The sequence below is a fragment of the Uranotaenia lowii genome, chromosome 3 (genome assembly GCF_029784155.1).
Source record: "Uranotaenia lowii strain MFRU-FL chromosome 3, ASM2978415v1, whole genome shotgun sequence".
In the NCBI taxonomy this organism is placed as follows: Eukaryota; Metazoa; Arthropoda; class Insecta; order Diptera; family Culicidae; genus Uranotaenia; species Uranotaenia lowii.
In genome coordinates, this window is record NC_073693.1 from 301,100,445 (window position 1) to 301,116,818 (window position 16,374).

General features: G+C 38.3%; 2 protein-coding genes across 2 annotated transcripts; one reads left to right on the forward strand and one right to left on the reverse strand.

Annotated features, from left to right (window-relative positions):
• Positions 1–1,024: 1,024 nt before the first annotated feature.
• LOC129756213 (protein no-on-transient A-like) lies at positions 1,025–6,500 on the reverse strand. Its single transcript, XM_055753028.1, has 5 exons — positions 5,927–6,500; positions 3,596–4,270; positions 3,318–3,504; positions 2,183–2,373; positions 1,025–2,081 (listed from the first exon to the last, which is right to left on the reverse strand). The coding sequence occupies exons 1-5, from the start codon at positions 6,350–6,352 to the stop codon at positions 1,869–1,871; spliced, it is 1,692 nt and encodes a 563-aa protein (XP_055609003.1). The 5' UTR covers positions 6,353–6,500; the 3' UTR covers positions 1,025–1,868.
• A 4,343-nt stretch (positions 6,501–10,843) lies between these two features.
• LOC129756997 (transmembrane protein 216-like) lies at positions 10,844–15,691 on the forward strand. Its single transcript, XM_055754081.1, has 3 exons — positions 10,844–11,080; positions 11,163–11,487; positions 13,486–15,691. The coding sequence occupies exons 2-3, from the start codon at positions 11,268–11,270 to the stop codon at positions 13,677–13,679; spliced, it is 414 nt and encodes a 137-aa protein (XP_055610056.1). The 5' UTR covers positions 10,844–11,080; positions 11,163–11,267; the 3' UTR covers positions 13,680–15,691.
• Positions 15,692–16,374: the final 683 nt, after the last annotated feature.

Sequence of the window (16,374 nt, forward strand, 5' to 3'; positions counted from 1 at the left end):
TCGTCTTATGTAATAGGGCCCTACGTACATATTTTATTGAAAAGCAAATTTAAATAAGAAAAGCTTTTTAGTTAACTACATTAGAATGGTGTACACTGTTGTAACGGTTAACCACATCATGTCAGTTATTTAAAATAATATTTTTAAATAATGCTGTTGAATTGATCAATCATAAAATAATGGACCTTTTATCATGAGAAAAAAAATACCAATATGAATTCCTAGTTTGTAAAATACAATTGAATAGAAAAAAATCATTTTGGTTATTCTGGTTGTACGCGGTTGCATTTAATATTTTTTTGGTTTTGGTTAAGTTTAATTGAGCGAAACTCCCTGTTAATGCTTTTTTTTGTTGGAACCTGTTATTCTATTTGTGTAGGACCAATAGACGTAACTGAGTTGACCGTGTGACAAAACGGCGTACCTAATTAGTTTCTTTTTTTTTTTTTTTGTAGGACCAAAGGACGTAACATCAAAACCAATACGAAAACGACCGATCAATTTGACGAAACTTCCAGACGTAACGAGTTTCGCAAATCCCTAGAATTACTGTAAAAGTTTTAAATTTCTTGAGAGGCTACGGAAAATATGTGGATATATTGTACCTACTGTTGTTGATTTTTATGAGCAAAAAGTGGTTGATTTTTCAAATAGGATTTGATTGGATTGAGAAACTTTGACGTTCTGAAATTTCAAACGCGTTTTTCTAATTCTTAGCAAACTGCTAGTTTGGCCCATTTGTAATGTTACACGAGATGGTATATGAACGTTTTATAACTATTTTTCGGCTTTTCAATCAAAAACTTTTCTAAATAGTGTATTTTGGTCATTGTATTGGCTTAGGTGCAACCTAAATCTCGAATAGAAAACGAGCGCACAGCCATTTTGTTTTCCATCCTGATTTTTCTGAATTCGGTTCAACTTTTTATTTATGCTCGGTTTCGAAAATCCGACAAAATATTAGTATAACATTCCGGAGCAGTCAATTTCCCGGCAATTTTTTCCGTCCGTTACTTCAACGGAATAACGTAATCAGTTTTGCTGTATTGTTTCCCATTACAGCTGTGTGTTTTGACAGCAACAATGTTACAGTGTAGGTATGTAGAAGTAGTGGCGAACTCTTTCCAAAATCGACGATATTCACCAGTTGCAACCGGATAAAGATAGATTTAATAGAAACGCTCCAATACTGATAAGTTCAAATGCAGACATGCTAATCACCCTATGTGATCCATGAATCACTATCGGAGTTGATTCTTGAGAAGATCGTCGTGAGATGTATACAGTGTTATTGGAAACCGGAATGGCTTCCAGATATTTTTTTCCATAAAATGTAGTAAGACAGTAAGGTTACGTCAATGTAAAAGCGTCAAAATCTGATGCTTTTCCGTAAAGGAAAATAACCTTAGTAGTTAGGTACGTGATGCCAGAAAAATTACAGTTGGTTTTCAATCGTTTTATAAGTAATTTTAAATCAGAAATCGTAAGATGCAAACATGGTTATCCCGAGGTACAGCTTCAAGAATTGTCTTTAGATGTCGTAAATTGATAGCTTAACGTAAATTCACACCTTATCAAGAGTGATTTTAATTGTTCAAAGCGTTCTCAAATATACGGTACAATATTAGGGGGTCGATATTCCACAGGATTGAACTTTCGTGCGAGATTACACAAAAAAAAGTCGAGAACAAAAGGAGCCAATTAATGCAGAATGGATACGAACAGTAGTTCCACGGAAGGCGGAACGAATTATAAGATGCAGTCGTAATCTCGGAGCATTAAATTGTTCTAATGGAAGATCGTACTCAGAGGGTCTCTCTCACATTCCAGGGGTTACTTTTTTGGTTTTTTTTTGGCAAACGAAAGTTTCAGCCGACCCCAAGATTTGTGAGATCAAGGGGCATCGGCGGGTGATAAAAGTTTGATCTCCAAGATGAGTTATCGTTGATTGCTGATTCAACGACGGAACTAAAGAAGAATGAAACGAATCGACTTACCATTCCACCAAAGTTGTTACCACCACCCATTTCAAACTGCCGGCGGTCATCGTTATCGGGCATCGGGCCACCCATCTGTTGATTCTGTTGATTGAGGAAGATACGAGTGAGGAAAAGAGAGTAAGTAACAATATATTTTTCGTGAGTAAACAATTAAGTAATCGATCAACGGATCTACTGCATACCTGCATGAAGATGTTGTTCTCCTGTTGTCGGCGGTAAAGTTCCTCATCGGTGCGCTTGATGCGGTTCTGCATTTCCTCAACGTCGTGCTTCATCTGGATGTCATTACGTTGTTTAGCTTCTGTGGCTTGACGTTCCTTCATTTCCCACTCAGCCTTTTGGCGGTCTCGGTCCTGCTCCCGCTGGCGCAGCTCTGATTGCGTACGAAAAGAAAGGCGAGAGAAGTGCCGAAGAGAAATAAATTAGTTGTAAAGTGCATTACCGACAATCCATGATGGAAATTGAACAATGTTTAGAAAGACATGTGTTCACTAGACACTGAGAATGCTATGAAGACAAAATCCTAACAAAGAAAATTCTTATAAGGAACTTGAAACTGCAGTATTCTGAATATATTGGGGAAACAACCTGATTTATCTTAATGTTTCAAAACTTCAACTCTATTGGCTCTAATAATTCTACATAAATGGCTGAATTTATACAAAATTTTAAAATAAATTTTCAACCTTTTTTCATGAAGATGAAATTTATAACTTTGAAAATGAAGCGAAAATTTCAACACGTTTCACTGTTGATGGTGCTAATGGAACTGACTCAACTGAACGAACAAAAGCGAACCAGCAAATCCATCTTTGAGAAGTGTCAACGTTTGGCTAGTAAAAATTTGGCAACGATGATGATGGGGTTTGTTTTAAGAACTGTCCATACAAACAACGCATGTCAGTAGTTTTTTTTTTGTATACAAATTTCAGACTTTTAATGGATGATCACATGAATACTATCATATCTCTCTAAAATACTACATGCTAAAACTTTGCGATCGTATCATCGAGGTATAATTTATAATTTAGCGAATGATTTGATCAACACTGCTGATGAGCTTTCCACAAAACATTTCCAACACTAGAATTGATCAAATCAAGATTTCCCTTTTTGTCTGCCTATAAGGAGATTAAAATATAACTAACGCATAAGACACTGGTGTATATGTATGACATATGGTACGTGAAGACTTGTTTGGGGCAACTACCAGTCGATTTCGTCAAGGAACATTAATACGAATAATAGATATCAGAAGTTGACCCATAAGGTAGGAGATTCCTAAGGTCTAGAAAAATAATCGACATTGCAACATACGTTCTCGGAGCTGCTCGGTTTCGTGCTCATAACGGGCGAATTCCATTTGAGCCTCCAGCTTCTCTTCTTCCATGATCATCTCGCGCTTTAGCGACTCGGCCTTCTGCTTGTACAGTTCATGCATGTGCTTCCAGCGTTGGCCGTATTCGTGCTCGAAGGAGCCAATCTCGGCGAAACGGGGTCCATTCTGTGAAGGGTAACAATATTTTAATTACTGACTAGAAACAGAACTCTCACTCAAAGCGGATTAGCAAAAGTAGCCATAAAAGGAAACCTACCTGTCGCGCCTTCATGAAGTCTGGGATTTTCTTGGGCAGTGACTTCTCGGGTAGACCATCGGTATCGTCCTGGTAGGTGTGCGGTTCTACGATGACAGGTCGCAGAGACGCTGATAGGAAGTAGCACCTTTCGGTACAGAAACGCAGGGCGGCCATCGCACCCGGTTTGGTCTTGAACTCTACGATACCTTCGCCAGTGGATTTGCCACGCTCGTCAACCTGCACCGAAGCCTTCTCCAGAGGTCCGAATACCTCGAATGCTCTGTACAACAGCTCGTTGCTGACAAACGGGGTAAGATTTCGCACCCGGAGGGCAGTTGCATTAGGAGCAAAACGAACTCGCAGGATGCGATTCTTCCGGGAGGTTCCATCCAATTCCCGCTTGGCTTTCTCGGCATTGGAGAAGTAGTCTACACGCACAAAGGCGTAGCTTTTTTCCTTGTTCAGGAAAACTTCCGTGATTTCACCGTACGGGCGGAACAGTTCGGTCATTTCCTCTTCGGTGACATCGTTGGTCAAATTACCGATGTAAAGCCGATTGCGGCTGGAAAATTTGAAATCTCCCGCTTCGATCGGGGGCAACTCAAGTAGGGGTCCCTGCAACATGCGCAGCTTCTCGTTGATGAAGTACATCTCATTCGGACCACTACGGCGACGATCAAAGCTTTGGTCGCCCTGTTGGTGGGAAAGCATAAAAAATGTTTGTTTATACGCCACGTTTTTTTTTTGTTGTTATCTGCTAAATTTAGAAAGAATATCCTGTACAACTATCACGGCTAACTTGGAATCTCAAACAACAATTTTGTTGCCTTTTCTTTAGCCAAATATTGTGAATTTAAATAAAAATTTTAGAAACGTCGCTGATGATCTGGCAACAAAATACATGCCGTATTCGTTTTCACGGTGGTGGAACACCGGTTGTGCACCAAGTGCTGTCAAAGCGTTTTTTTATATGCAGATGACAGCAGTTGGTGCACAACCGGTTGGCCACCAGATGAAAACGAATACGGCAACAGACTTCCGACAATCTAGTACTTCACTTTTCCTTGTCGGAAGTCTTTCGGAAGTCGGAAGTCCGAACTTCTGAAGTAAAATTTAGAGCTGGCGCCCATGATACATTTGTTAGCTCATTATTTTCCCTTCGCGTTTGAATATCAATCGCGTCGAATTTACTTTTATTCTATTTCGTTGTTTTTTTTTAGACTTAGAAAGCGCATTTGAGTCGATTTTCCGATCATTTTCTCTAAAACAACCTTCTTGATAAAAACTTAAAATTGAACTGAGGTCGACCGTAAAAAAATCATAATTTCAAGCTTTTTATGTTATTTATTAATCGCTTCCCATGAATTCCATGGTTAACTCAAAAACAAATTTTATTATATTATATCCACAGAAATCTATTATTTATTGATTTTAAGAACGATTTTATCGCAAATTAATTCAGTAGTTTATTTATTTTATTTTCTAAATATTTGAACTTATTTTAATTCAAATAATTAATCAATGTTACGGTAGCTGTTGAGCAAGGTCAAGGATAGAACGCGATTTTATCAAAGAGAGATCTAGACGTATTCGCCGTTTTGAAAAATCGATGCCAATATTTTATCAACATTTTTAGAGCGACATTTTGCATTATTTTTACGCCACCGAATCTCTACACCGTGTCAAATATCATGTGACGTCAAAGTCTACACATATCGCACCCCACTTTTCGTCGTCGTAAACGTTATCTCACCACTTCCATTGACTGCACCGGCTGTATTGGCATTAGCGAAAATCGAAATCTGAAATCCTTGGGACAACTGTTTAAAGAGCCAGAACCTTGAAGCTACCGTCATATGCAAAATAATATGAAAATAACTAATCTGAAATCCTTGGGACAACTGTTGAAAGAGCCAGAACCTTGAAGCTACCGTCATATGCAAAATAATATGAAAATAACTATTCAGTCAGTTGAAAAAAATCGATAGTATGAAGATCGTCACCAATACCGAACTTCAAAAGTTCAGTAACCTGCATTACTATATTAAAAAATTAACCAAAATTTTCAGATCTCATGGATAAATTTTTTTTTTAAATTTAAATTCTCTAATAAAATGGAACGGAACAAATAAATTTTCAACACCCTAGAAAAATATGATTTCAACCATAAATGATTGAAATCACACAATTTGCTATCACCCGGCCAACCTTCAGTCGCCATTTTGAAACGCGTGTGCACCACCATTGGGCGATGATGATGGCAATGCCAGTAGTGATACAAAGCGGCAGCCATCTTGGAAAATGAGATCCCGGTGGCGAAAATTTACCGGAAAAAGCCGGAATACTTACATCTTGGTTCCGGTTCCGGGGTCCACCGCGGTTCGGGCCGCCGCCACCACGATTTGGGCCACCGTGTTGGCCTCCACCGCCACCGCCGCCTCCTTGGTTCTGATTTCCGTCACGGTCTCCACCTCCTTGCTGGTTATTATTGCCCTGGAAGTTTCCTCCCTGGTTTCCACCTTGCTGGTTCTGGTTTTGATTCTGGTTGTTCTGATTATTCCGGTTGTTGAACCGGCCACCTCCTTTCTTACCACCCTGGTTCTGGTTATTGCGGTTCTGATTTTGGTTGCCCTTGTTCGGACCACCACCGCCGCCACCTTGGTTTTGGTTTTGGTTTTGATTGCCCTGCTGCTGGCCTCCTTGAGGACCGCCCTGGTTATTCTGCTGCCGCTGGGGCAACGGGTTGCCATTCACTTCCGGTTTAGCGACTTCCATGTTTCAAACACCGGCTTTCAACACAAATTCGATCACCACTTTCCACCGAATCACACACGCTCACAGTAACCTCAACCTATTCACTTCACTTCAGATTCAAAGTAGAAAACTAGAGGGACAAACTTGCGACAACGTCCACCACAGCCTACGGTCGAAAGCAGAATGGATCGATTAAGCCGAGCTGCATTCAAAAGACTCCACAGATCTAGTACTACCTAGAACTAGCGGTAAAACTGCGGTAAAAGTTGACACTTTTTGGTGCTGCCCGATGCGAAATTCGGACGGATACCGTTGTGTACTAAAATCTGGTGCACTGAGCTAAAATAAATTTTAAAATTTATAAACTTGTTTGCCAAAATAGTTTTTGAGGTTTTTTTGTTCTTAAATCTAATTTGATTTGAATTTAAATTAATTTGAATCAGGGGGGTGACAGCCCTATCCTTTGTCATTGATTTTGACAACCATCAAAATTACGGGCCCACGATTATGTGGGCCCATAACAAACCTGTCATTTTGCTGTCAAGGAACCGGTCAATCCTGTCAAATCCTAGAGAATTATGAATGATTGCAAACTAACACAACCATCATTCTGGTTCCTCATTGGTTGAAAATTTTACTTTTTCAACTCTGATTCTGCTTTGAGAGGAAAACACCATAAACGTTTCTCCTGATGGATAGAAAAAAAGAAAAAGATTCTTGTTCGCAAGAAGAACCAGATTGTCACCCCCCTGATTTGAATTTAATTGAGGCAGTTTTATTTGATGCATGAACTTCTTTCAATGGTTAAAGCAATTGCTGACGAAGTAAAATTTTCTTATTTTTATTCAAATAACAAGACTGAACAGCATGAAGAACGTTTTTTTTACTAAGTGCTGGAGCACGATGGTGATTGATTTTGTCAAAAAAAAAAATTAAAAATAGTGTTTTTTGAAAACCACTTATTTAAAAAAATTATTTGAAACTTTAATTTGTCCATACTCGTCTATTGATGATATAATCGAAGCTCAGGCCACCAAGCGCGAAAGGCAGAGTGATCAAAACGATCATGTTATGGATCAAAATGCATGGGATTTTTAGCTATTTTAGGTGTGGTGTAATGATCTACGTATTTGAAGATTGACTTTGACAATGAAATATTTATGAACCTATAAGCATTACAATAGTAATTTTAGTTGCAAATTAAAATTTTGTACTTGTTTGCCAGTAAACAAAATTTGACATTAATTCGCCAATTTTAGCTTTCTTTATAAGTGTATTTCGGGTATTTTAGCCATCTTTTTGAGTTTTAAACTATACCTACTTAACTGTTAAGTGTTAAAACTGTCGACTTTTAAAAATATTGGACTTGGGCCTGCTAAAAAGAATTAAGCTTGCTCTTTATACTCTTACACAGATTTCCATAAGAATGACAGCTAATCGGGAGAAATTGGAGTGAAGGCTATAGTGTTCGTGATTTATCACAGAGAACATATTTCGCTGGTTGTTCCTCCAACACTTTTCAGTTCTGGCCCTGGGACATTTATTTTTTTTATTTTTATTTACATAGTATTCCGTCTCACGACATATGTTATATAACTTGACGAACATAATTCCTAAAATTCACTCGGTTCATAGCAACCGTTCTCCAATTTCTCGGGCACCCCACGTTCGCCAGATCACGCTCCACTTGGTCTAACCACCTCGCTCGTTGCGCCCCCGCTCGTCTTGTTCCTACCGGATTCGTAGCGAACACCTGTTTTGCAGGACAGTCGTCCGGCATTCTCGCAACATGTCCCGCCCAGCGTATCCGGCCAGCCTTCACCACCTTCTGGATACTGGGTTCGCCGTAGAGTCGCGCGAGCTCGTGGTTCATCCTTCGCCTCCACACTCCGTTCTCCTGTACGCCGCCAAAGATGGTTCTTAACACTCGTCGCTCGAATACTCCGAGTGTACGCAGGTCCTCCTCGAGCAATATCCATGTCTCGTGCCCGTAGAGAACAACCGGTCTAATGAGCGTCATATACAGGTTACACTTCGTGCGAGGGCTAAGTCTTCTCGACCGCAGTTGCTTGTGGAGTCCATAGTAGGCACGACTTCCGCTGATAATTCGCCTCCGGATCTCACGGCTGATGTCATTGTCTGCGGTCACCAGTGAGCCGAGATAGACAAAGTCTTCGACTATCTCCAGCTCGTCGCCGTCGATCGTGACCTTGTTATTACTGGACAAGCGGGTTCGGTCGGTCTCGGATCCGCAGGCCAGCATGTACTTCGTCTTGGACGTATTAATCATCAACCCAATCCTTCCTGCTTCGCGTTTCAGTTTGCGGTAGATCTCCTCCACCGCCGCAGATGATCTGCCGACTATATCAATGTCATCGGCAAAGCAGATAAGTTGACTGGATCTGTTGAAAATCGTGCCCCGCATTTCGCCCACCGCTCGTCGAATAACACCTTCTAGCGCCACGTTGAACATCATGCAGGATAGACCATCACCTTGTCGAAGCCCCCTGCGCGATTCGAATGAACTCGACAATTCACCCGAAATCCGCACATGCGTTCCATCCATCGTCGCCTTGATCAGTCTGATCAGCTTCCCGGAAAAGCCGTTCTCGTCCATGATTTTCCATAGCTCGTTACGGTCGATCGTGTCGTATGCGGCTTTGAAGTCGATGAATAGATGATGCGTAGGGACTTCCCGCATAGCTAAAAACCATACCATGCATCTTTCGAATTATTCGGTTCTGATTACATTAATAGTTCCGAATTCTTTTGGGTCATTGCTTATGTGTCTTTGCTAGAAATGAGTAAAAACCATTTCTAAAAGATAAGATTAATCTTCCAAAAAACTAATTGAATAATTTTGGCAACGCGACTAGAAGATAAAATAATATTCTAGAAAGATTCAGTTAATGATCATAAAAAATATTCGAATATTTTAGCAACGCACCTCAAAATTTTCTGCTGTCATCACACGTGGTTGAAATTGTGCGGAAAATATAAGTTTTCTCGCCGGAACAGTTCGTGAAAATTTCGCAACAGCACCGGGCACCGGTTCCGATGGTGCGATAGATTGGTTGGTGACGACGAAAGTTCCGGTTGTGCGAGGGTAAGTACCCTGAATTATTTATCGGTAATTTTCAGTTTTTCTAACTGAAATTTTTTTTTCAGTCGCTGCTAGCCGGATGTCTACAGATGAAAACCCAGACGCCAGAATCGGGTCATAATTGACCTGGTAACGGGAACATTCCAGTCCGCTAGGCATCAGCACCGGTTCCAACAATGCGAGGGTCGGTACTCGGTAGTCGACTACTGCACTAACAAGGATAGCATCGCGAACAACAGTGTGAACAGTGTTTTCTTATATTTTATATGTATCTATGTGTTGTGAATAAAATACTATAAAAACAATTTTTAAACCAATTATCATTTCAAAAATATTAATTTGAATATTTATATCAAAAGGACACAATATGTTGTATCGTTATTTTTTTATGAGACAATCATTAAGTGAAGATTCCACGTATGATACAACTCGCTCGGAGCGAGTAGAAAAAAGCAAAAAAATTGAATGGTTACTCTACTTAACGACCCGTTCCCTGTATCGTTAAGTGCGTCCAAACGATTCCATTTCATGAAAAAATGATAAGACTTATCTTACTTTTATAATCCAAAACTATAGAAGTAATCTTTTGGGTGTCTTAGGAAGAAGATAATGGGAATAGTCACTGTATGATACTAATTTATGCGGGTTGGTGTTCACGGCATTTTTGGAGGATTTGCCGCAATGTGAATATCTGGTCCGTCGTAGACCGTCCCTCCATGAAGCCGGCCTGATGACTTCCCACGAATCTGTTTGCTTGTGGCGTTAGGCGGCGGAGTAGGATTCGGGACAACACTTTGTAGGCGGCATTGAGGACAGTGATCGCTCGGTAGTTCTCACAGTCCAATTTGTCGCCCTTCTTGTAGATGGGGCATATTACCCCCTCCTGGCCCCCACTGGCCGTGGGACAATCAACCTCAAAAAAGGCTGCCCGTTTTTTGTACCTAGAGTTTTTGAGGTTAATTGCCCCGTCTCATCTGTACACGCTCAGCAAGTGTGCGTAAGAAATGTCAAAAACAACTCTATTGCTTTCTCTGTTTAACACATGAAAAACCGGGATGGCGAGCGTGCCCATCGCCCATAAAATTGTTTATTGTTTTTCAGATGTGTGTTCTCTAAACGAAAGGTCTTTAACGCAGTTCAGCATAAATTTTTAGTACAACCCGTGCATGTAAATGTCGAAAGAGTGCTAAAAATAAATATACCAAACCTACATCTTCAAACAGGCTTAAGCGAGAAATGTTAATGTAACTTTAAACCATGTTTTAAACTACTCAAATCGATTTCATAACTGCAATTTAATTGAATCATAATTAAACTTTGATTTCAAGGAATTTAATCTCAACTGGTAACCCTTAGGACTCTTTGAGAATTTGTGTTTGATTTTTCATCAAAGAAACTGATTGACCCTTTCGTCACTCAAAAAGTATTATTTGCTTCAAAAGGTATAAGGGGGCTTTCCTCATGTTTTCATTAGCAACATTACACCGTGCTCTGGTGGGACCACATTAGCCTGAAGAAGAAGGGGTAGCATTCGTTTTGGTTATCCCGATCCGTTGAGTCGCGGAAAACTGTGATCCCGATGAGACATACAAAGTTTTCCCTGGTAATTGGCTGTTGCTGCTGCTAGTAGTCGTGTAGGAGAAACGGTAGGTGTTTGGTTGTGCTTCGTTACTGGATGGTTTTTTTTTCCTTTCTTTTCTATTTTAACCGAGTTTCGTGATACTGCAGGATAAGTTCTACGAATTGGAGTCGTAACCGAGAGTTTGCAAACGAGGTAACCCCATCGTTCCCGGAACGCAGAGCGCTCTGGTCTAAACAAGGAAGTCGGAAACCATGGGCAATCCTAGTCTGACGTACGAAATCCTACTCTATCTGAATTCGTTCTATTTTGGGCTGTTTGCCGCGTGTGAGCTGGGAATGATGACATTGAAGGCCGTAAATCTTCAATACCCCCAGCAGATCCTACTCCGGGAGATAATCATCCTGGTGGCGCTCTGTGTGATTGAAACGGTGCGCATCATCCTCGGCCGAAAGGGCAGCCTCAGCGATCACGGTAAGCTTCCTGATTATAATCTTCTGATGATGTCTCGGGTTTGGTTTTCATCCCCCCAAAGCAGGGACAATCTTAAGTGTGTGAATCTAAAAAGACTAAAAAAAGGTGTGGGTGGGTGTAGTATGATGGTGGTAAGGAGAATGCCCTGATTTTGTTGCGAATAATTGTGCCATGCTGCGAGTTGGGGGGATAAAAAAGGGCACAAGTGACGCACGACATCAGTGTAACGCGAAAAAGAAGGTGTTATGAATTTATAAATAGTTCGTACTGCTTCGCTTTCTCCTAATATTACCAATTTACAAAATTAAGAATGGGTTTGTCACTCGGTGTCGGAAGTGTGAGAACAATCATGTTAGAAAATGAAAATACCACCGTGAGAGAAAACTTCTGTACACTCTGCGTATATAGGTACGTGATGAAACAGTGTTGATTTACGATGGGGAGAATCAATCAGTACGGTACGGGCGCATTGGTGCTGACTTAATACAGTATGAACATGTTATGTGGTAGTAAATGCGAGACTATCTACTTCTTGCTGCCGGTGAAAGCTATTGTGGATGGCAATTTCCCCCCGAGGATTAAAAATGTTTTACTGTTTATTTGCGGTATGTTTGCATTTTTCACACACCGTGACATCAGGCAGATGGACTACTGAAAACAAAATTTCACTTCTTACATTATATAACAAAAAATGTTTGGAAGTCCAGTTTTCGAAGGTCGTAGTACTCGTAGTTAATATTCTTTCCTTTCTTTTTTTTTACGTTGATAGCTACATAAACCCTTCATAATTTAAAAAAGTCCTTCTCTATTCATTTTAACAACAAATTGACCTGCCGAAATCAACTTTCTCCGGTTTCGGTCGAAGTTATTTTTTACTGCAAAACTTGGCGCGCCAAGTGATGTATCCCTTTGTTGGTGGTTTACTCGTTGTTAGCAACATTTTGATTTTTGTTTGTCACATCTGGAAAAGCGATAAAATATTGATATTTTATCGATATTCGTTTCGAATGGCTGACACATGTTTTTGATACTACGGAGTAATTGAATACAAAAAATCGTTCTCAAGACGGCTGTACCGTTTACCGAAACATTCGGGAAAAAAAATTGACGAACTTTGTATTAATAAGACAAAATAATCAAATTTGTGAAAATGCTATTTTTTTTTTAATTTACTGAAAGATTTATTGCAAAGTTTAGCATTAAAAGCGTGTAAAATGATTTCATTAGGATTTTATTAGTTTTGCTAGTGATAATCAGATGGCGTCCCGTAGAAAACAGCTTTACAACTCTCCATAGTTCTAAAATTTACTGGAGACTTTTCGGATGTGTCTTTTGCTTAAATACAGCAGCGACGTGCAGCGTCTAGTTTCAGTACTAACATACGTGTCCCGGATGTTTGATGTTTTATTGATCGATTAAAATTAATTAATTTTCGATTTTGCATCTTTTTTCTAGTATTTAGCTAAAACGGAAAGGCAAAATTTAAAAAGGATTTTTTTTCGGGGAGTTTCATTCTATTGGATGATTTATTGTACCCATTAAAATTATAAATAAAATAAAATAAACTAAGAAATAGTTTGAATGACGAAACGCAGAAGCTGAACAACAATTCGTAAAACACAGAAATTGTTTGAAAAAATTCGTTTAGAGATCAAATCACAACATCACAATCAAACACAAAAAGTAAAAAAGGAAGCTTCAGGTGACTTACTGATTTAATTATAGAAAAAAAAGTTAATACTTGCATAAATTGATTTAATTTGCATTCACATGAGTAAATCTGAAGGTGGGTTTAAATGTGAATAGTCTTATAATCGTTTGGATAAGAGTGTTTGATTTCTTTTCTCTTTGAACGTTAGTGTTGATAAATACAGTTTTTTTTTCAATAAATCAGTTATTATTCATAGATATCATTTTATGCGTAGAATTAGGGTGCAATTATTTATATGAATATCTAATTCCGTATTTTCTACAATCTTATTTCACCTCCAATTGCAGGCTGGCAGGTCATTTTATCGGTATTCCTTACGATTCCTTGCGCGATGGGAGTCAGTTATCTCCTGTTCTATCAATTACACCGATTACGCCTCGAATACATCCTATGTGCCTTAATGTTATCACTTCAGACAGCCGAACTAATGTTTGCGATACTGTTCGTATTTTCACTCTGCCGTCCAACCTCGTACGATTAGGTTTCGTCCCAGTTACTTAACTTACTGATTTCTATTACCCCTACCGTTTTTCTTCAGACTCAGATTTCGACAAACGAAAAACCTCGACAAGCTAGCGATAAATTATTTATAAAATGTCGAAACCGTAGAAGCTGGGAGCTTCCATGAGCTTTTTTTTATTTTTGGATTTTTTTTTAGTTAAAAGAATAAGAGCAAGAGCATTGATAACTCATACCAGCCAAATTCCAAAAGAAGCTTAAAAACGACTTAATATTTCTGACTACTAACTCTCGAGCCAAAACTAATCAGGCCAAATTATCCCCGCAGAAAGACAATACACACAAAAAATGTTTCAAAAGAAAGAACAAAATCGGATCGCAAATGATAATCGATAATCTAGGCACATCGTTTTTTTCGTTCACTTTTCTTTGTGCACTTTTCTTAACTACCCCACAACTTCAACAAATTGGCTTTTGAATCAACTTTACCTGACCGCATCTACAACATTTGTACTGAGGCACGCGCACATAACCGGTCATAAATTTCATCCCAGAGTTCGAATATTTTTTGTAGATTTTAAGATTTTGCTAACACTATAACTCGTAAGTAATCGATCTGTAACCGAACTAATTACTAATTACTGCCCATGTTAATTTATGTGCTTTTCAACATCCATTTAAAGTCTAGTCACGCAACCAAAGATAATGAATGCTCTTTCTTTCGAGATTTCAAAAAGTCAACTAGTCTTACACATTAACTTGTAGTAAAAACTCTCAATATTTAAATAAGTGGTAAAAAAGGATGGATGTTCCTGTAGATGCAGTTTGATCTAAATTTACATTTCCACTGTCTCAAGTAAACTCAATTAGATAACATGCTTCGTGTAGAAGCACTTTATAATCAATCAAAAGCATACTACTAATGCTAGTAATTAACTTGCAGTATAGAAGCATCCAACCTACTAATATGCATACACATATACTCGAAAACTCAGACATATAAACACAGAACACACACATACAAAACAAAAACAAACGGGATGCGGAAAAATAAATGAATTCGATTATGATGAAAAAACTCAGTCAAGTAGATGGTATCAGAGAAAAAAACGGTTTTACCTTTTCAAAGTTGTTTTATTAAGAAAAAAAAAACTAAATGTAATCAGATTAGGAGTAACAGTAGTTATTTGAGAAAAAATAAAATAAACAATGAAATTCTGCAATATTTATTCAAGCAACAAATCAACATTTTAGATCGTTTATACCAAAACCATATACGAAACGCATATAATAGATAAGAATTGAGTCGTTGTAATGTGGTTTTTCATGATATATTAAGGTTTTTGACAGCTCAGTTGTTGCATTCACGAGAAAACAAAATAAAAAATGTAAAATAAAACTCCGTTTCAATGTACTCATCAAATTCTAACTTATAACGGTACACTTTTTAAGACATCCTCGCTGTAAGGAAAAAAACCGCTCTCTAGGAGAAATACTAGCAATCTTATAATGAACCAAATTGCGTAACCACATCTACAGATAGCATTAGATTCTTGCCTCTTTGAAAGACAGGTTTTTAGGGGATTCTTACCCATATACCTTTTATAAACAACTTCTAGGCAACAAGTAACTCACTGTGACCATTAACACTCAAATCTCAAATCCACAGAGCAAAGACGAACTTTTTTAACTTATTCTAAAATCTAAAACTTCCCTTCACGAACTGAAACCGATAGTGATGATGGAAAGAGAGAGAGAGAGGAAGAAAGATAGAGAGAGAAACAGAAATGGAAACGGTCTGCTAGAATTCAGCAGCATGGTACTCGCAGATCTCGTCAAGTCCTTTTATATGTCCAAATATGTAGCAACACAGAAAACTAAATAGTTTGACGACATTTTCAAGCGTATCTTTTTTACTACCTGTAACAAAAAATTAAAAAATCAAAAATTAGAGAATGTTTAAATCGAACCGATCCCAAGACAAGACATCTAATCGATGCTGTGTTCTTCTGTTTTTCATAAATCTGTAAAGTAAAAGACTTTGTAATAAAACAAAAACCAAATATCTTTACGCCCACTCCAGGTAACTTACTGTAAACGGAAACCATTTGGCCATTTTTTCTCTTTTATCGATAGAATGAAAAAGAAATTCCCGATATCCAATTAGGTACTTGCCCTTTTCATTAACATGGCGTGAAATGAACAAATTAAAGTACAGAGCTGTTCACTAACACTAGGGAACATTATTTTTGGGGCCTATGTTTTAATAACTGAAAAATTTTTGGCGTCCTAAATTCATACTATTTTTGATAACTTCAAAAAATTATTAGTGAAACTTTCAACATTTGAGTAAAACCAATCATAGCGAAATTCCGCACAAACAATTGAAAACCTGCAGTATGAGTCTTTAACAACACTTTAGTGAAATGAATACTCGGCACAAAAAAAACTTTATGAGTTAAATGCCTTATTAAAACTGCAGACCCCGTTCGATTTTGGCAACACGCCCGAACATTTTATGTTGCCAGAATCGAATGTTGCCAAAATCGAACGTTTTTTTTCTCAACTTTTTTTCAGTTATTTTTACAAAATAACTATTATTATTATCAAAAACGTTATTTTTAGTCAATTTCCGACCATTTGTAATCATTTCTAATTTTTTTCATCACGTTTTTGATGCATCTTGCTTTTTTATTATTTTGTTTATAATGATGTTT